This window comes from Eptatretus burgeri, chromosome 9 (genome assembly GCF_056783735.1).
Source record: "Eptatretus burgeri isolate ZD-2024b chromosome 9, Ebu_testis_v1, whole genome shotgun sequence".
Taxonomy (NCBI): Eukaryota; Metazoa; Chordata; class Myxini; order Myxiniformes; family Myxinidae; genus Eptatretus; species Eptatretus burgeri.
This window is the reverse complement of record NC_140969.1, coordinates 90,598,828-90,619,857: the sequence shown is the minus strand read 5'-3', so window position 1 is coordinate 90,619,857 and position 21,030 is coordinate 90,598,828. Positions and strand designations below refer to the sequence as shown.

At 46.6% G+C, this 21,030-nt stretch overlaps 2 protein-coding genes across 4 annotated transcripts in view; both read left to right on the top strand.

The window, feature by feature from the left end:
* The window catches only part of LOC147020597 (uncharacterized), a 655,359-nt gene extending 653,299 nt beyond the window's left edge, over positions 1 to 2,060 (top strand). For all 3 annotated transcript variants that reach the window (XM_085896074.1, XM_085896073.1, XM_085896072.1), the window contains one exon: positions 1 to 2,060. This exon is cut by the window's left edge and continues 2,211 nt beyond it. In XM_085896074.1, coding sequence (XP_085752200.1) covers positions 1 to 978 — 978 coding nt within the window. In that variant the 3' untranslated portion in view covers positions 979 to 2,060.
* Positions 1 to 21,030, top strand: part of MDGA2 (MAM domain containing glycosylphosphatidylinositol anchor 2) — a 366,045-nt gene that overhangs the window by 13,752 nt on the left and 331,263 nt on the right. The gene's annotated exons all lie outside the window — the stretch shown is intronic.

Genomic DNA, 21,030 nt, shown 5'->3' with positions numbered 1-21,030 from the left:
GTAGTGGAGGACAATGGGGGTGAGCTCGCGGAGCGTGTAGGGACCCGGTGCGAGCAGCTGGATGACCTCCTCCAGGAACGAGGGGAGGGAGTATGCCCCCTTGAGGCGAGTCACGACCAGGTGAGTTCGGTCGTGCTTTGCGAGGTTGAGGGGACGAGTGCTGTGGACGGGTGCACGGAGAGCTTGGGGGGTGTAGAGGCCCCGGAGACCCTTGTGGGGACACAAATCCCCAGTGTGGTTGTCCCTGTGTGTGTGGTGCAAGGTGTGAGTGCGGCACCGTGTGTGGAAGTGACCCCACGTGTGAGTGGTGTGGTGGCGATGGTGCCGGAGTACGTGCTTCCCAGCACGCCGGGTGTGGATGGGGCACCGTGTGTGAGTGAGGCCGTGTGTGTGAGTGAAACGGCCAGTATGAGTGAGGCACCACGTGTGAGTGGTGTGGTGGCGATGGTGCCAGAGTGCGTGCTTCCCAGCACGCCGTGTGTGGATGAGGCACGGAGTGTGAGTGAGGCACCGCGGGTTAGTGCCCCCGCGTGTGTGGGTGAGGCACCGTGTGTGGAAGAGACCGCGTGTGTGAGTGTCGCCGTGTGTATGAGTGAGGTACCGCGGGTGAGTGCCCCCGCGTGTGTGGATGAGGCACGGTGTGAGAGTAGTGAGGCACGCGTGAGTGAACGGCCGTGTGCAAGGGAGACCGTGTGTGTGAGAGAGCGGTATGTGAGAGAGCGGTATGTGAGGGAGATGTCGGTTGGCATGCGGGAGCACGCAGCCGCGTCTCCCGGTGTGAGTTTAATGGTGTGGACTGTGTGCGTCGTAACACGCAGGTGTGCGTGGGTGGAATGGAGACGACGACGGCGACAGAGGAGAGAAAGCCGAGTAGCGGCTGTAGTTGTTTCGAGGACCGTGCCGGGTTCACCCAGCAGTGAGCACGCGGTTCGTGCTGTGCAACGCACGAGACCACCACGTGCTCGCTTGCGAGAGTGAAGTCCCGGTCCGGAAACGCACGCGGTGGATTTGCCGATCCCGCGGACGGACAAAGTTAGGCAGGTAAATGGATTTGGACCGGACGGGTTCTCCACGCGATCGTGTGTGTTCAGCTCCAACGGGCAAAGCACATGTGTTCGCGTGGGAAACCCCTCGAGACGTGGGGCTTGTGTTTTTTTTTTTGCGCACGGTGACGTCATGGCTGCACGTGTGGTTGGAATCCGGCAGGAGGGGTATCTCTGCCGGATGGTAGCGTCCAAGGAGGGACGAGGAACACGTGCAGCTGCATGACGTCACGGGCAGGTGCAAAGTGCGCGAGCTCTGAGTTGCCGCGCAGGTGCTGCGCATGGGAAAAAAAAAAGCAAGCCTCACTTTCGGGTGTACAGGATTCCTGGGCAAGGGGTGAAAGACCCCCTTACCCGGGGCACAGGATGGAAACTAGTTAGGGGGAAGGGTTAGCTTAGCTAGACCGACTTCATGGGGCAGGGGTAAGTCCTCATGGAGTCCGTGGAATGGATTAGTTAGAGGGATTGTAGCCAGATTTAGGTGGGGAAATAAAATGATTTATTTGGAGACCGTGACAGACTTGTGAATGTGTAGAGGGGACGTAGCTTAGCTACGTAGAGTTAAAAGGAACGTGCTATAGTGTAAGGGACGACGTGGGAGCACGAGTTAGTTAGGGGATGTAGTTAGAAGGATGGCAGAGTTCAGTGGTGTGTGTGTTGAAGAGTTGGTGAGTTGTGAGGCATGTGCTTGGTGAGTGAGTGAGGCCAGCGGGTCTGTGTGTGTGGAGTGAATGGGGAATGCATGGTGCGATGAGTGATTGGGGGGAGGAGTGACTCCCGCCCAAGGGACCCCGGGGTCAGTGTAGAGTGAGTTAGCTGGGTTAGTCAAATTGAAAAATGGAGGTCGTTTTGCTGTTGGTGGGAAAGTAGGCTCGAGACCCATTTGGAGGGGTGCAGGAGCCCTGTTGACGGGCTTGGGAGCGTGGCTGCGAAAGGTGAGTATCGCTGAGTGGGTACCCCGGGCACCAGGCTAGTCGGCCGCGGTAGGCCAAGGGCCCATGGGGGGCCGGGATAGAGTAGTGGGCACGGGTGCGCCTGCTTGGTGCGGGGGCCCGGGCGCCATTAGCCGCGTGGGCAGTGCAGTGGGCACGGGTGACCCTCGGAAAGGGGCCCGGGAGGCCGGCCTGCCACGTGTGCGTTTCAGGGGAGGTGCCATGGGGGCACTCCCGGTGTTAGGGAGCTGGTAGGCTCGGAGGCAGTGTAGTGCCCGGGGGTGCCATAGCGGGAGAATCGGCAGAGGGTCGTGCCTGCCAAAGGGAGCCACGTGTCCCAGCCAGGAGACCGTGTGAGGGCACGGAGGGAAAATTGGGGGGCGAGGCCCGAAATTGTGAGGACACCAACACAGGCGACGGGAATCTGGGTTGTTAGAACCAATAGTTTAAGCGAGAGGCGCTTGTTGAAAGCCCCGGGGTAGTTTAACAGTTAAATGGTTAGGGTAGATTAGGAGATGTACCCCTCCGCACCATCCATCCCCTCGCTGTCGTTGTGGGCCGCTGGACCCACTTGGTGTTAAGATCGCCGAACTCTGGGGAGGCCATTCTGAGGCTTCGTTGGGCCTCGACACAGGACGTTAGCTCTCCCTTATTCCCCTCCGGGAAGGGAACGTAGGGGTTGGGAGTAGGCTAGGTGACAGGATAGGTTAGCCGAACAAAGACGATAAAGGGGGTTAGGGGACGATTTATAGTGGGGAAGTAAAAATAAAAACAATAAAAAAATAAGTTGGGGCTAAATTGGGGTTTGACAAATTAAGGGAGTGGGTATGTACAGTGACAGGCAAAGGCGATAGGTTGGGAGGGAGACAGGTAGGTAGGTCCGAGCCCGCCCTCCAAGTGGCCAGCACCACCGCACTCCCTCCACCAACCTCCACTGAACGGCAAGAGCTGGCCAACTTCATCGGCTGGCCGTGTTTTGCTTCAAGGCGGAGGCCGGCCAACTTCATCGGCAGCTGTTGTTTTGCTGCAAGGCCTGTGCCATCGGCTGGCCGTGTTTGCTTCAAGGCCTGTGCCGGCCAGTTCATCTGCCCGCTATGTTTGCCTGCAGCGGCCTTCTTCTGCGGGCTGTGTTTGCCTGCTCACCTTTGCCATGCCATGCCCACTGCCCATGTTCACCAGCCCCGTTCAATTTTTGCTTTGCCCCCCCTGTTCATTTCCATGTGCGCCAGGATCAAGGCAACAGTTTGCAAGCTGCGAGAACTGCCCTGTTGGCAGCTACAACACGGGCCTGCAGTGGCGGCCCGTGCACCGTGTTTGTGTTCATCCATCCATTCGTTGTGCTCATTGCGTGTGCCACTTGAGCTGGCACGGAGACTGCGTTTGTGCAGCCCATGCACCGTTGTGGTTCACTGCATTCAGTTCAAACCGTTCATGCATCCATTCGTTGTGCTCATTGCGTGTGCCACTTGAGCTGGCACGGAGACTGCGTTGTGCAGCCCAAGCACAGTTGTGGTTCACTGAGTTCAGTTCAAAAGGGAAGGCCTTGGACTGCGTGTGAGCAGCCAGCCACGTTCCCTGTCACCTGCATTGTTTTGAGCCAGAGACTGCATGTGGGCAGCCTGGCTCCCTGCTAACTGCTTTCTTTTGCAGAGTTCAATGATCCTGGGCCATGGTTTAGTGTAAGATTTGTAAGTTAAGGTAAGATGTACTGTACATATGAGTGCGCCCCCGGCATGTTTGTCTAGCGCCGGCAATTTTATTTAAGTCGTCCGTGTGAGTGAGTTTGTTTAGGTAGTTACGCAGCCCTCAGGTTATTTATTTTGGGGACACGAATACCATGAATGTCGCACTCAGGGATCCGTAGGTAAAATGTACTAGGGGAAAACTACACATGATGGCACACGAAAATTTGACGACTCGGGACGAGTCTGTAAAAAGGGAAGGGGGTAGTGTTGTGGTTACCAGATTCGCAAACCACCATTCAGGTCCCTTAGGTGAGGTATCTCGGTAAGTGCATGTGTAGTTAGGCCCAAACCCGTTGTCTAGTGGGAATACATGTCATTTATACGTGCTGCGACTCTTCAGGATAGCCGTTTTTCTTTACTATCTTTATTTTGGACCAACCGCCATGATCACAACCACAACATCAACCACCGACCACAACCACCGCTTCACCACAACCGCCACGACCTTCACGCACACCTCACAACCGTAGCATCGCCACCGTTCTTGCCCCGCTGTGGGTACCGGTGTTGGACTCGTGCAGAACGCGCGTCGAACAGCGTGTACAAAATCACGGATTTTCTGCTTCAAAAACGGATCGAAAACGACACACGCCCACTTTTTGCCGTCCAATCGGTGAGCGAGGGGCGAATTGGCCCCGCCCCCAGGGCGATCGATATATGCAAATTTGTGGATCAAAAAGCCTTCACGCCCACTTTTTCTCGGGCCAATGGGAAGCGAGGTGAAAGGTCAAAGGGAGGGGGTCAAAGGCGAAGTTACGGGGGGATAAAAGGACGGTGTTCGTCAGTCAAAGGAGTCGTAAAAGTCGGAACGAGGGAGTCAGCAAAACAGGAACGAGAGAGTAGTAAAGGTCGGAACGAGGCGAAGGAGTCGGAACAGAGAGTCAAGACTTCGCGGGCGGTGGAGCTGCTCGTCGTGTGCGTTGAAGTCGGAACGGAGGGGACGAGCTGTGGAGAGGCGGCGAGGGCGGACGAGGGGGTGCTCGCGTCGTGCAGGGAGCTGCACCCCTGGGAGGCCGGCAGCGCGACCTGGCCGAGGTGGAGACGCTCGTCGCGCACATAATAAAGATCCTCTATACCCCGAGCATCAGCAACCCCCTCCTGTTTGCCCCCGTGCTGAGATAGTGGGACCTAGGGGGCCCCGTTCCCACCCCCTTGCCAGGCACTGTCCACGAGGCCCGCGGGTTGCGGGGCCATCGCCGCTCCGCGTCTCATCACCAGACGGGTAGGCCCGACCAGGTCTCGGCTCCAGGCCTACCTCATTCTTGAGGGTATTTCTTTTCCTTGGTTTTGGGTATGTGTTGTCGGCGCCGTCTGTGAAGTAGAATTGTATAAGTGTTGCCGTGTGCTCGGTAGTCGGAATTAGCTCTGCACTGTGTTTTCACTTTTATGTTTGCTTTTTGTGTAAATGGAATTGTGTTTTCTTTTTGTGTGCATTTGGTGGAATTGTATTTGTATGCTTTCCGTTCGTCGCGAATAAATGTGCTTTATTGTTGAACTGTTTCCCGCTTCGCTTCGTCTTTTCCCCATTGAACCCCATCTTGCTTCACGTAAAGGGTTGGTAGTGGGCTGAGTACGCCCGATAATTAATCGAACCGTCGAGGTCGACGATAACACCGCTCGGTTATTCTGATAGTACGGAACGGGTCGCTAAGTGGCCCGTGTCCGAAGTCGACCTGCGGCGAGGTGCGATCGCCCGGTCTACCCTCCGCGTGGGTACTTAGGTAGTTCGAATTTGGCGAGCAACCCTATCCCACGCGGGGGCTGATTGGCTCGATCGCGGTGAGACCGAAAGGTCCACCCGTGACTGGTTCCCGGCGTTAGTCCGAGAGGGTCACGACTGGATTGTCCGTCCGGTGGGCGACGTGCCGCGATTCGAGTTACGTGGCCGTTCGCACGCCGGCGGGCGCGAAGACCGCAACAATATATATATATATATATGTGTATATATATATATATGTGTATGTATATGTATATATATATATATATATATGTATGTATATGTATATATATATATATATATGTATGTATATGAATGTATATGTATATATATATATATATATATGTCTGTATATATATATATATATATATATATATATGTGTGTATATATATATATATATATATATATATATATATATATATATATATATATATATATATATATATATATATATATATATATATATATGCATGCAGCAAACTATACCGCTGAGGTTGTTTGCATTGATCAAATCCTCCCGAAGAGTACCTGACTGAATCGGGAATTGATTTTTTAATAATTTTTTCGTTGCCCGATTTTAATGAAACTTGATACTGCACACCACAAGAGAATGGTGAGTAAGGAGGCCATAATTTTTTTGTGCTATCATGCACTGTTTTGACTGTATTTCGGGAATATACAAACATATATACATATATACAAGATGAGAGTTTTAGTAATATACTAGACGACCCGTGAACCCGTCGGGTTCCCGTTGTGACAGCGGTTGATGAAAAAAAAAATCATTTCAAAAATAAAAAAAAGATAGCTCCAGCGAACTATACCGCGGAGGTTGTTTGCATTGATCAAATTCTCATGAAGAGTACTTGACGGAATCGGGAATTGATTTTCTAATAATTTTTTCGTTGCCCGATTTAAACGAAACTTGATACTGCACACCGCAGATGAATGGTGAGTAAGGTGGCCCTAAAATTTTTGCGCTATCGTGTACCATTTTGGTTGTATTTCGGGAACATACATCCATACATACATGATGAGAGTTTTTGCAATATATAGATAGATGGGACTTTCAAAATGACGTATGAATGCTAAACAAGGCATTTCACGTGTGCGTTTTTCACTGACTCGGTTCGGCTCAATTGGCACTTTTAACCTGCCGTTGTTGGCACGACATCTGTAATTCCAATAGTCTTTTAAACATAATTTTCAGCATTTAGTTGAAATAGTGGCAATTTCAAGATGGTTAACGATAATTTTTCTGTTCCTCAATGCAAATCAGACACACAAAAATACAAGAAATATCTATGGATGAGAGGTGTCGGTTTCATACCATTATCTCTTCGTATAAGCTCGCCTTGGTTGAGGATATAACACACACACACACACACACACACACACACACACACACACACACACACACCCACACACACACACACACACACACACACACACACACACACACACACACCGAATGGAACCTTCTCCTTTTAGCAATAGATGCAAAAATCCAGTACAATCTCTTTAGTGGACCCAGAACCAAACAAACAATATATCGTTGCGAATTCGCGCCCGCCGGCGTGTGATCGGCCACGTAACTCGAATCGCGACACGTCGCCCACCGGACGGACAATTCAGTCATGTCCCTCCTGGGACTACCGCCAGAAACCAGTCACGGGTGGTGGTTTAACCCCACCACCACCACCCAGTCCGCAGTCTACCTGCGCGAAATAGGGTGAATCGCCGAATGTCGATATACCTAAGTACCCGCGCGGGTAATCTTCCGAGGGATGGGACCATGCCACAGGCCGACTCCGGACATGAACCGTTTAAGCGGTTCATTCCGTATTACAGGGTTAACCAAGCGGAGTTATCGTCGGCCTTGACGGTTCCGATTAATTACCGGGATGTTGAAACCCACTACGAATCCCTTACGTGATGCAAGATGGAGATTCAATTAAAGGAAAAGACGAAGCGAAATGGGAAAACAGTTCACACAATGCACATTTATTTCACAAGCACGTATTCACAGTCAGCAACAGTCAAAAGGAAGGACAAAAGCAAGAACGAAAGCAAGAACTACAACCGAATATGACTTACTCGGGCACACTTACACAGTTCTACTTGTCGGACGGCGCCACACACACACATTTACACAAAAAGCGAAGAAAAGAAAAGTAGTAACTTCCCTGCGTGCGTTGAGTCCTCCTCCCGCGACCTCAGCTCCCAGCTCCTCCGGCGTGGTCTGTGAGCTCGTGCTTCGCGCCGGCACGTGTTGGCCGCTCGACTCCACAAACGGGGTTTCCGGCACTATCTCAGCGCGGATAAAGGGGGGGGGGACCGTTGATGCTCGGGGTCGGGAGAGGGGAATGGCAGACGCTCCGTCCCGTCAGCGGGGTCTCAGGACCACACCGACAGAAGACCAGACCAGACCACCAGGCGAGATGAGCCAAGACGAACGACGAGACCAGCTCCAGGGCGAAGAGAAGAGACGAACGGCGAGACCAGCTCCAGGACGAAGAGGAATAGGAAGAGAACAGGGGCGAACCACCCCATGTGCGCGCCTTTATGGACCGAAGAAGAGGCGTGTATGCAAATTCCCGGATCAAAATGCATTTGGAGGCGGGGCCATGCCACCCCTTGGTCAGCCATTGGTCGGGCTAAAAGGGGACGTGAGCCTCTTTGATCCGAATTCCTTCCTGAGAGGAATTCACATACACGCGCTTGGAGGCGGGGCCATACCACCCGATGCTCGCCTATTGGACGGAGAAAAAGGGGCGTGAAGCCTTCCTGATCCGAATTTCTCCCTCGGAAAGGCTGCCATTCACGCTCGCGGCTCGATGCGTTCGGCACCAATTGCCGAACGGGCCCTAGACAGCCCGACGTTCAGTGTTCACAGGTGGTGCGGTTGCTGGTTGTGAAGGAGAAAGGCAAAGGTGGTGGGAGGTTTGCCGTGGTTGGGCCGTTGTTGGGCGTTGTTAGAGAATGGCGGGTGAGGCGATGCTTGCGGGGTTGGGTTGTGGAGGTGAAGGTAGTGGCGGTTTGGTGGAGTTGTTCGGGGGACATTGTTGATGGTGGCGATTTGGTTGTTGGGGTGGTGTTTGAGTTGTTGGCGGCTTAATGGTCGAAAATAACAATAGAGAAAGAAAAATGGCTAACTCAAAGCGTCGCAGCCCAGATGAATCACACATATTCCCTCTATACAACGGGTTTGGGCTAACTACACATGAACTTACTGATATATCTCACCTGAGGACCCTTTATGGTGTAATGCGAATTTCCACAACCGTAACAATATTTATAACAGCCCTCACAGTTCCGATAGCTACTCCCCACCCCCATCTCAACATGATGAACAGTAATATTATTAAACATGACGCAAGCCCCAGATATAGCCTTCGCATCGATGTTCAGAAGAACCTTATCCAGATACACCGTCCATTCACTGGTAGCAATCTGTTGGGGTTTATGTAGCGTGCCCGTCCACTCAGGCCTTGCACCGACCCGTATGGTCGGAAGCTTGCAGTACGAGCAAGTGCCCGTTCAGCGAGCTATGAAAGTTTTCCAAGTCTTTTGTTGTGCAGATGTACACTGCCCAAAAATGGAAGAACACAGTGTATCCATTTTTGTCGAATTTCAGCCTTCACATGAAATTGCATCGACAGTATCAAATCTATCTCTCCATACAAGTCAGAGCTCTCAGATAAGCAAAGTTCCCTAGATAGGTGGACTCAATGTCCAATAACTCTGCAAGAGGTGGTCATTGAACAAACAAAACACAATTTTGAAATCGTGAAGTTGGATATGCTGTGTTCTTCCATTTTTTTGGCAGTGCAGCCCTTTCTCTCAGCTACGGTACTTTTACAAGTATTTTTGGCTTCTTTCAGAAGCTTTAAGAGCCATTTTAGGTGTCAGTCCTTACTTCACACACATTATAGACTTTATGGTGCCCCGTAGATCACTATTTATTTGTGCTTCTGCTCATGTACACATAGCATTCTGGAGTGGATTACGTCATTTCGAAAGTCCCATAGTGTGTGTCGAGAAAGAATGTTGCCTCTAAACTGTTTAGCCTGGGTTTTAATTCCCACCAAGCTATAAACTGTCATTTCTGTGTTTCACAGGCAGGGTGATTCATCAATGTGTGTGCCGTCCCTCAGATGGACTTTAAATTAGAGTCCATTCTGTAAACATTAGTTGGTGGATGTTCAAGATCCCATGTTGTCCTTTACGAAGAGTCGGCGAGCTATCGACAGCACCCTGAACAAATTCCAAATTTGGGCACTAACTACTGCTGGGAGGGCAATGGCAAACTAACCAGTACCACTCTTGCCAAGAAACCGCTTTGGCAACACTGACAATCTGAAACAGAGTATGGTACATTGGAATCAGAGAGAAAGCATACTCTTGATACTGTGGGGCAGGTGGACACAGGATGAACAGGTATAGTAGGTAATGTCAGACATTGTGAAAGATGGCAAGTAATCATGAACAAGAAGACACTGTTTGTTTGAGTATATATGAATGGCAGAACCGTGTAGATATAGTTAATAACTATGAAGAAGAGAAAATTGGGACAAAGGAGTGTAGGCTCATTCGTTAATTTGTTTAGCATCTGGATTCTGGTTGCATCATTTCTGGAAGTATACGGCTGTGGTACTCATGAAGCTCGCTCTGTAGGTGAGGGTCGAGATTTTGCTGCTGGGTGCTGATGACGATCACCTCCCGTTTTACTGAAGACACCGTGGCATGCTTAACATCCATCAGGCATGGTGACAGATGGCTGCACAGCTTGACGTCCCTTCCAAAAGATGGACAAGACATTAATCGTAGAACAAAGTTCAATCATTGATGCAACGCTCTACCTGCATGTAACCATTGTAGTGATTTATAGTTGGATCAGGAATTGAACTTCGACCAGACAGCCCAAAGGTACTTGTGCTACCTCAGAACCATTCTGGCAATCTGAGAGTCGGTGAATGCAGCACTTGTATGAAAGTAGATAAGCAGCAGCTTGGTCATTGAATATGTATGGCCCTAAAGAGCTGAAGATAGGTGGATGCCAAAGTGAGCTACAGATGTGCGGCCAAATTAAAACCTGTAATGAACGGAGAGACTGCCAACCTGGCTGTGATGGGAAATGAGGAGGCTCTGTGCCAAAGCCTCCTGTTGGGATATGTCAATATAGGGAGAAACAATGAAGCCCCACCTCACAGAGAAGAGCAAGACACACTAGGTTTCACTGTGTGGAAAGGCCTTGTTTGTTGTGATGAGCTTAGAGGTGCCAATATAGAATATGCCTCCTCGGCATGTCTTTTGAGTCTACATTGGCAAGAGGAGGGAGAAGGAGATCTTTCTCTAAAATCGACAACAACTCCGAAACGGGAAGGGTGTGCAACCTCAGCATTTGAAGCGTCGGTCCTTGAGGCATGTTTCAGCCTTGAGGCTTCGGAAATGTAAAACTCCTTTTTGGCACGGCCTGTATAAATGTCACATCATGTAACATGAAGAGTAAATTCAGCAAATTCCTCGAGAGAGAGAGAGAGAGATCTGAGGAGAGATATTGTGATTATATTAAGGTAGAGAACTTAGCACGTACACCGCTGGGTGTCATACACACGGTACACGTCTGATTAGATGGCCCTGGTTAACATCTGAGTCTCAGAGCATCTATTACTCTTTATAAATTAGTATATAATTAAAAATAAAAACAGGTTCAATTTACCTTAAGGTTTCGATGAAAAGAATTTGAAAATGAAACAATTGCCTTGATCAGTTGTAATTAATGTCTCTCTTGTTTATTGGGGACTCAATCAACCTGATTGTGTCGTTTCAGCACATTAAGACTCGATTCCTTTTGTTCTCAAATATAGTCAACACTGATGTTTTGCTCTATTTTCATGTCAAGACTAGAAGGGCACTCGGTCGAGCGCATACCTCCGCGACGCAATGCCTGATCCGCAAGAATATATCGGGCCCATTACATTTTTGAGATATCGTGCTATATATCATTTTTGTCCATATTTCTCAATGGTGAAGAATAATATAAAAAATTCGATAACTCCTGTATCCGAATCCGGATTTTGATCTTCACCAAAATCGAATAATGTCGTCCTTCCAACACACCCAACGTGTCCACCAAGTTTCATCCAAATCCGTCAACATTTTTTTGAGGTATTGTGCTCGATACCGTTTTTGACCCTATCTCTCAATGGTGAAGAATTTCTGAAAAATTCTAGTAGTAGGATCCGGATCCAGATCTTCATCAAAATCTAATCAGTTCTTCCTTGTCACACACCAAACCTGTCCACAAAATATCATACGGATCCGTCCACAACTTATTGAGGTATCCTGCACACAAACAAACAAACAGACAAACAAGCTGGTAGGTGGCAATGGATCGCCGAGCATGGAAACTATAAGATATAGAGCAAAATGGATGTCATATAGTGGATAGGGAATCACCTTAAGATTAGGCATATCAAATCTCATCCAGTTCCATCTACTGATAACGACTCGGTATCAATTTGAATGAAAAGTACCGAAAATGCGGTTTGATATCAGAAATCCCCAAAGTTTGAGGGGGTGCTGTGGGTGAACAAATATCTCAATCGAAAATCAGGCTCGATCGTTTGTGCACAATGTATTCCAGACGATTAGTGTGAATTTTCATGACCATCCGACCATAACCCTAGGAGGAGTAGCATTTGGCGCGAAGGCACCTCCAGCTCTCGCATATTATCGATTTTTGCACTAATTGACCTTTGACCCCTGACCTAAGCGAAATTGGTCAATATGTCCTGAGGCAAAGTTGCTGTACTCATTGAGTACCATGAACCTGCAAAGTTTCATTCGTATCGATGCACTCACCTGGTTGCTAGGGGGCCTTCAATTTTCGCCAATTTTCGCGCATACCCTAATTGTAGGGGGCGCTGTGGGTAAAGTATTCCATATATCACAAAAAACGGAATATATTTGATAGAGCATCACCTGTAGATCATTTGTGCCAAATTTCATAACCCGACATGGGATAATGGCTTTCGGAATTGATTTCACGTGAACGGTACCGATTTTGAAGGTTTTTCGGTTGTTGCTAGGGAGCCAAAGCGTCCCTAGCAACCATTACAATTTCCAAAGCACTAGGTCATAAGATGCACCTACCACCCGAGTTTGGTAAAAATCCGCCCACGTTTACTACCAATTATGCTGATGGCAAACGAACAAACATCCAAACAAACAGACAGAATTACTGACAATAAGGGTCACCTATTTCAGCGACCCAACAGACAATGGGGGTGAAAACATAACCTCCTTCACCTTCGGTGGTGGAGGTAAATATGTCTTGTACAGATTTATTTTGTCAGTGTCAGTATTTTAGCAGTTGGGAATACCTCAGACTTTTCCAAGAAGCCCCATGTTGCAACTATTGCCAGAAATACTCGAGAAAGCGCAAGTTATACGGTGAGCTAAGAACTATTTTCCCATCTTTTCAGCTTCTGCTATTTACAAATCCCCAAGTTTTCCCCTGATGGAATACTGCTCCCACGTTTGCCGTCGAGCTCCTGCGTCTGTGCTGGGTATTGTTGTTTTTTTCTGCTTGTGGGTGATAACTTGCTTACTGACAGATTTCAATCCAACTCAATTCGGTTTGTGAGTTTTTCATGTGATTTTGGAGAGTTTGGTTGTTAGATTCAGAACTCATGATGGCAGAATGCAATAAGCGGTTATCTTTGTCGCTGTTTAATTGTATCTCGGCCTACCATTTTCATTTTTGTGCCACGTGTGGTGTAAGTTATAACTTATTCTCTATTGGTTGAGGTTGCAGAAATGTTTGCAGCAGATAAATAGGTAGTTAACCCACGCATGCAAAGCAAAAAGTGGGGTTAAAGCAATTGGTTCACTTTGTCTGTCAAATCTCCAAACATCAGTTTATGATTGAGGAACAACTTTATTTCAATTGAATGTTATATTTTGAACAAGAATCGGAACATGAATCGGAAAACGAACCTGCAGTTTAGTAGTACTTTGACTCTGATATTTGTGATTCTTCACCATTGAGAGATACACCGTTCTCCTTAAACACCACATACTCATTAACTAAATGACTGATTAGTACTTTAGTGGAGGAGTGAGATATATATATATATATATATATATATATATATATATATATATATATATATATATATATATATATATATATATATATATTTTAAAGTCTGTCTGCCTGTCTGGCAGTCAAACAAAATTGAAAATCATTTGAAATAGGAAACTTACTGTTTTTAAGGATGTCATAAAGGACATAAACAACAGGCACGAAGAACTAACGTGATGTGTTAAATAAGGTGGTGTAAAAGATGCTGCATCAGTGACGGCAAACTTCCAATTTTTTGCTTTTCTACAACCTTTAAAATCTTAATTTTATTTGAATTGAATTATATAATACTTGAACACTGTAGAACACAAATCGCCTTTTTGTCACTTTCAAAAACCTTCCGTTGGCAGGAGTTGGAAAAATTTTCGTACCCTTCGGGCAGAATAACTATGAGAAAAGCTCTGAGACTCAACATTCAATGCCGTCATGCCCTGTGGGGCACAACTGCTGTGTGAGATTCTGCATTCTGACAAATATGGCGGTGCATCGCGCTGTGTGGTTACCACCGTGCCTGTTATGCTCGTAAATGCAAAGTAAGAGTTTGAAAGCCTTGTCCCATGTCTTTTCTCAAGACTGTTTGCGTGGTGAGGTGTTCTATGAACTCACTCGTTTGTTGTATTGATTTCATTCAGATGCATGTATTCCAAGGCTTACTTGTTTCCATGGCACGTTGAGCACTATCTTTACCTCTGCCACTAAAGGTGGGTGGAGTTTATGTTTTCACCTCTGTCTCTCTGTCTGTCTGTTTGTCTGTGAACAGGATATCTCAAAAAAGTTGTGGATGAGTTATGACGGAATTAGGTGGACAGGTTGGGTGTGTGATAAGGAAGAATTTATTTGATTTTGGTGAAAATCTGGATCCACTAATTTTAAAGTGATTCTTCACCATTGATTGATTCGATTATGGCTAAAAATGATATATCGCGTATCTCAAAAAGTTATGAATGGATTTGGATGAAAATAGGTGAATAGGTCGGGTGTTGTGACAAGGAAGAATTGATTTGATTTTTGGGAAGATCCCGATCCGGATAGGAGAAATTTAATTTCTTTAAAGTGATTCTTCACCATTGAGAGATGGGACGAAAGACGATATGTGGCATGATGTTTCAAAAAGTTGTGGACGAGTTTTGACAAAACTAGGTGGATGAGTTGATTAGGCGTCAAGAACAAGCTGATTCGATTTTGGTTTAGGTCCGGATTCAGATGCTGTTCAGCCTGGCAGAAGTATGCACTCTACTGAATGCTGTTCTAGTTTATCCCGTGATTGGATTAGTCAGTGGGCAATACAAGTAAAATGGTATGATAAATATTTTATCTAGGCAGCATCGAGTATAGTGGAAACGGATGGTCCTGGTTAAGAGTGAAAGACAACGAGAACCATGAATGAGAAGGGTTGATCAAGCACACGCAGTGGTAATGGTAGAGTGGAGCAGATGTGTGAGAATTGGCATATCTGAGGAGTGTTATAGGAAGGTTAAATGAACATATAACTCGTTTGCAGGAGGTAACTGAGTGCAAAAAATTGGAGATAAAAGTTCGTTATGTTTGTGGAGGGAGTGGAGTGGGTGCAGGCATAGAGGTGAGGGTAGAGCAGCTCCAAACAATGGTAGGGTGCCTCAGAATCTATCCCTCAAGGAGGTGGTGAGGTGAGGAAGGGCTTTTAGAAGAGTTCCAGATAGGAAAATTGAAAGAATGTAAAGCTCTGGACAGGGCCTAATAATATGCATCCAAGAATATTGAGGAGATGGTGGAGCAAACAAGAGCAAGAATTGCTTTGCAATACACGTCCCCTTCCGATATGATATTTTCTAAGTCCAAAAAGGGCATAACTGAAAAATTGACGAAATGTCCTGAAACTCAAAGTTGTTCTGTAACTTATCATAATAAAGCCATGTACCAGGTTTCAGTTGAATGTGTTAAACGATATGGGGGAAAAGTCTGAAAAACCACAGGTGGGACTGACGGATGAATGGACAGAGAGCAAACCTGTAATTCCCTCCGGTGAAACCGGTAGGGGACTAATAAGCTGATATTAGCTGATATATTTAACAGCTAATTGGAGTCAGGGCAAGTACTTGAGAAGAGTATCAAATGTAACCGTTATTTATGGAAGACACCAGAGAGTAATCAAATAACTTTCCACCTCTTTGTTTCACTTCAATTGTGTGGAAGATGTTTGAGATGTCAATTAAGCCTTCCTCTCTTGGATAGGAGGAAGCTTTTACCTGTTGTAGGGTTTGTTTCTCCAATTAGTGTCCACAATTTTTAATGGTACCGCAGAGTTTTAGATCCTGAGGTGTACTAAACCACCATTTAAAGGGTTTTTTTCTTCCAATTTCCGAGCTGTATCTCAGAACCGGCTGGGACTTTTGGAAAGAAATTTAGCATCAACAATTGGAATAAAAGTATGCTGGGTGGATTTAATTTTTTGACCTTAACATTTTTTTGAACTTGATATATTTTTAAAGTTCATGACCCAATTATAAACGATTTAATTTTCACCACAATCCGACTTGGGTTCGTCCGATCAGAACAAAATTGCTCTCTCTCGCTAGCCAAGAGTAAGGCTCATTTACACTTAATTTATGTCATACCCCTCTGGGTTCAAGGTAAAGGTTAAATGGTGGTCTGAGAAAAAAAAAATTAAAAAATGCTTTTTTTTGGTCATCGCTCAATTTTGCCAATGCAGAATCTCGCTTGGCCTTCCAAGTTGTTCTTGTATCGTAATAGTGTACCTGCAGTGACGTTGTGCGCCTGATATTTGATTAGTATCCTTGACCTACTTTTTTGGATTTTGACCTAATTCATAAACAAGGACAAATGCGTCCAAGAGCAGCGTCCTAAAGGTTTTGTCGGCTAAAAGAAAATAATGATAAAATAAACAGCAACAACTTCCCATATTTCGTCACGTGCCTTGATTAAGCCAATAGCGAGACCCGTCATAATGTATTTGCGTATTTACGATATATAGTGTATTTATGAAATAAATAATGTATTTACGAAATTACAATGCGATAAATGGAATAATCTTTAAATAGTAACGTGAACTTTTCGAAACTTTAAAGCAAATGTCCGAATATATTTAAAAGTTCATGATAGACACTCTCAAAAGGCACCGTCAATGCGAGGATGTGTACATGTGCTTAGTATTTAAGGAGATCCAGATCGTGTATATACAAGAGCAGAGTCCTAGAGGTTAAGGTTTTGTCTTCACAAGAAGTAGAAGAAGAAGAAGAAGAACGCCGAGCTCTCTATGAGCAGCGTTCGCTACGCGAGACGCTGCTAAAAACACATTTTTGATCATAACATAAATAATTTTTCTCCAATTTTCATGATGAGTTGTTCAGATAGATTGGAGATGGGGACACATTTTCTTAATTTGCACTCTGTCCCTAAATGTTTAAGGTCAAGGTCATATGGCGGTTCAAAAATATCAAAGGCCATTGATCAAATGATCATTGGATAGTGAGCAAAAGGGTAAGTCATGGGTGATCGCCGAAGAAAAGCAGTGGGAGGCTTACCCTTGGTGATCATTTTGTGATCACAGATATCTAGTTATGGATCTGATTGAAAACCATTCAAGTTATCAAAAGTAGTCCATATGTATTTACAAAAGTGAGGTCATGGTTAACAAATTTATTGGGGTTCTATGAAAAGATTGCTGATTGGATGGACGGTTGAGGAAAGTGCAGTTGATTTTGTGTACCTGGACTTTCATAAGGTATTCCTTTTGGGACCACATTAGAAGGATTTTGGCTAAGGTTAGGACATTCAGAATGGCCTATGGAGTATTTAACTGGATATCAAACAAACATGGTGATGGGAAGAAAAGAGTGATTGTGAGCGGGAGCATGCTGGTTGGGTGATACTATGTGGGATCAGTACTATGTACCTTAGGGATCAAACGAGGATCATGATTACTTCTAATTTACATCAATAATTTGGACAGTGAGGTTAAAAGTCTCCTTTCCAAATTTGCAACCAGCATAAAGCTGGGAGGTACATTAAGGTCAGGTCAGGTATGGGAGCATGTCCCAGAGCAGCGCATCGCGGTGTCCAATTTCCACCGGTACTCCAGGGGCCTCCATCTGGTCATCCTCCATGCATATGCCTGGCCCAACCCCATCTCCTTCAGATGCTGATCAACCTGCTACAACCAAGAGGCACGTGGTTGGCCTCCTCCACTCACGAGAATCCCTCGCTGAGACAATCTGGTGAACAGGACCAGCATCAGGAAAGTGAGCCACATGTTCATACATCTGCAGCTGATTCTCACAGACTATCCAAGTAACAAATCTCATGTGAGTCTCTCTCAGCAACCGACACAAAGTCCGACCAGTGATAACAAATAATTCTCTGAAGAAACCTTGTGCCGAAGAAGTTGTCTCCATCTCAAGGCCCTGGTCAGAGTCCAAGTATCACATCCATAGAGCATGACTGGAAGCACCAAGGACCTGAAGACTCCTGCACAGGTACCGACAGTGCCACACCCCATAGTCCAGTGAATCCATGACTCCCCTGGCCTGACCCAGATGTTTATTAATCTCTGGGTCACTGCCATCGGAGACATGAATATCACTGCTGAGGTAAGTGAATCTCTCCATGACCTCAACATCCTAACCACAAACAGGTACAGACAAGATAGCAGCATCTCAGATGTCATTGAAAGCCTGGATCTTGACACTCCCAAATGATTCCCTGCAGCTTGATCTCTCTGACATCCTCCCCAGAATCCAATGCATTAAGGTAGTTTGTAAAAAAAGAGGTCTGGTGAGGCTGGTTGGTTATCTCTCAGCAAATCTAGACACTTTTCAAAGTTGCTCATAAGTTTGGCAGATGCAATATAACACTTGAAACTGTAAGGTGCTGAGGATAGCTACATGGTATTCCAAGAATACTTACCCTGCACAGTCTTGAGAAGGACTTTGTGCAAGCCAACTCCTGTTTTTTGGGGGGGTTTTTTGCTTACGAAATCTAAAGATTTCATAAGTATATTGATGACTTCCGTCCTCTGTTTGTGAGTTTTTGTGTTTGTGTGTTTGTTTGTAGGCACGATAACTCGAGAACGGAAGAAGCTACCAATGTCAAATTATACCACATGATTCAGGAGGGTGCTGGCTAGCGCTGATTAGATTTTGGTCAATATCGGTCAAAGGTCAAGGTCACAGTGAGGTCAAACCTAATTCCGTAAATCCCTGTGGAGAAATGGAGTATTTTTGCTTCGCTCAACGTTACGAATTCGTTTTAACTTCGATTTTAATTTTGTCTTCGGTTTTTGCGATCGTATAGGACGCTTAACACTTGGTTGTCAAAATTCTAGTAAAAATCGGATGTTTTGGAGACGTTTTAAGATTATATACAAATATTTCACCCGCCGCGTCACGGCTCGTCACGTGGTGCAGTGCGCTCGAGCAGACGCGTCGTTGAGTCACGTAAAGGTTTTGCGTGTGCGCGCTGACGGTGTTTTCGATAAAGATGGTGTTTAAAAGTCATTTTTCATCCTAATAAAGCTTATCGTCGCATGCCCGACTCGCTAAGCCGTCGAATGGTGTAAAGATTGTTTGTGGATGGCCGAAAATTACGGTTTTATGACTTTGATAAAATAATATTAAATAATTCCGTAAATTCCTGTGGAGAAATGGAGTATTTTTGCTTCATTCGACGTTACGAATTCGTTTGAACTTCGATTTTAATTTTGTCTTCGGTTTTTGTGATCGCTAAGGCCTAAGTGACATTTGCCACGGCGGCCGTGGTGTCTCCAAAATCTATGGCCACTAGCAATTATACGGCGGCCGCAGTATTTCCACGGTCACACAATGTAGCAGTCACATATGTTTTTATTTTTCGGGGAGCCGCACAACATATTGTGACGTCCACGGGACTTGAACAGTCTCGCCAACGTAGAATGAGCCGAAACGATGGAGGCGGTTTATTTATTTATAACCCAAAGATGGCGGTTCTAATCGCTCTACCACAAACGGGACGAGGAAGGTGGCACGAGTCGCTTTTCACTGAGTTGATGATGTTTATTTCTCTAACCAGAAATAACAAGACTCTGCAAGAAGAGGGATCCGGGGCGATTCGACGGGATGGTGGTGTGGGTTCGGGCGTGGGGAAAACACAAACAATTCCAATGAGTATACAAATCTCAAACCCTCTAAGGTGCCAGGTACACACACACACACACACACACACACACACACACACACACACACACACACACACACACACACACACACACACACACACACACACAAAACGTAGCTGGTCCTGGTGGTCAGGCTGGCCCGTGGTGTGGACGCAACAGTCCCTGGATTGGCGTCGGACGAGCTGGCGTTGCGCTCGTCAGGGGCAGGAAACACCGTGGTGCTGTCGACCTCCTGGTCCTGGCCCAAGTCCGCTCACAGCCGCCAGGAAACCAGTTCTGGCGCCAAGTTGTGAGCAGGAGAGGGAGGCAGGTCCGCCCGCCGTTCGACTCTGTACTCCGAGCCAGCAGAACCCCAGAGCCAACCAAGGTGAGGCACGAGGCACAGGAAGGCCTCGAGACACGATGAAAAACAGGATCGAATCAGCGCAACAACACAGCACGCTCCCCGCACAACAGCCTCCACCAGACCGTTTTTCTGTCCCGATCTTCTTCCTCATCACCTTTTCCACGAACAGAGCCTTTTTATCCTCCCGTCCTCGTCACTTCCAATCGAGCCGTTTTATTGGCCCTGCGCCGTCGCCTTCCGCCAATCGTGATCACGGGGCGGAGCCATCCGCAACACTGTCCTGTGACGTCACGGCAAGCCTCCAGAGAATACTAAAAGGGGTTTACGTAGACACACTTACCCTAACCCGTATCCCTATCTAATTACGTGACAATTATCATTTCCCCCTTGAAGAAATGGACATTTACTAGACAACTTATCACCACTGAATTGATACTTATTACATCGGGATCCTGGTACACTCGAACAGCATGGCATACCTAATTAAGCATCCTAATTACCCTTTGAATGCATACCCCCCCTCAAACGTAGCAATATTTAGAAATTGTGGAGACCGAAAACGTGGGGTTGCCGTAAGGTCTTTGATTTGATGTCGCACGGTGACCTTAAGGGGGCCATGCGGCGGCCATATAATTTTCAAGGCAGACGCAAGGTAGCCTCAAGGTGCCCGTAAGGCGACCGCAGGGGGGCCCTAAGGCGAACGTGCGGCCAGACAGACGGTAACGAGTGGGTTCATTTTTATTATTATTTTTTTTTAACCAGTTTTTTTTTCGGCTTGTCGAATTGCTATGGCGAACGTAGAAATGAAAATAGTTATAACTCCGCATTATAATTCCACGGTGACCCCTACGGCCTGTAAAAGATAGCCAAACGTCGTAGGGCCACCCTAAGGCCACCGCAGAAACCGCACGTTTCTGTCAATTCAGAGGGCGTATGGCTGCCGTAT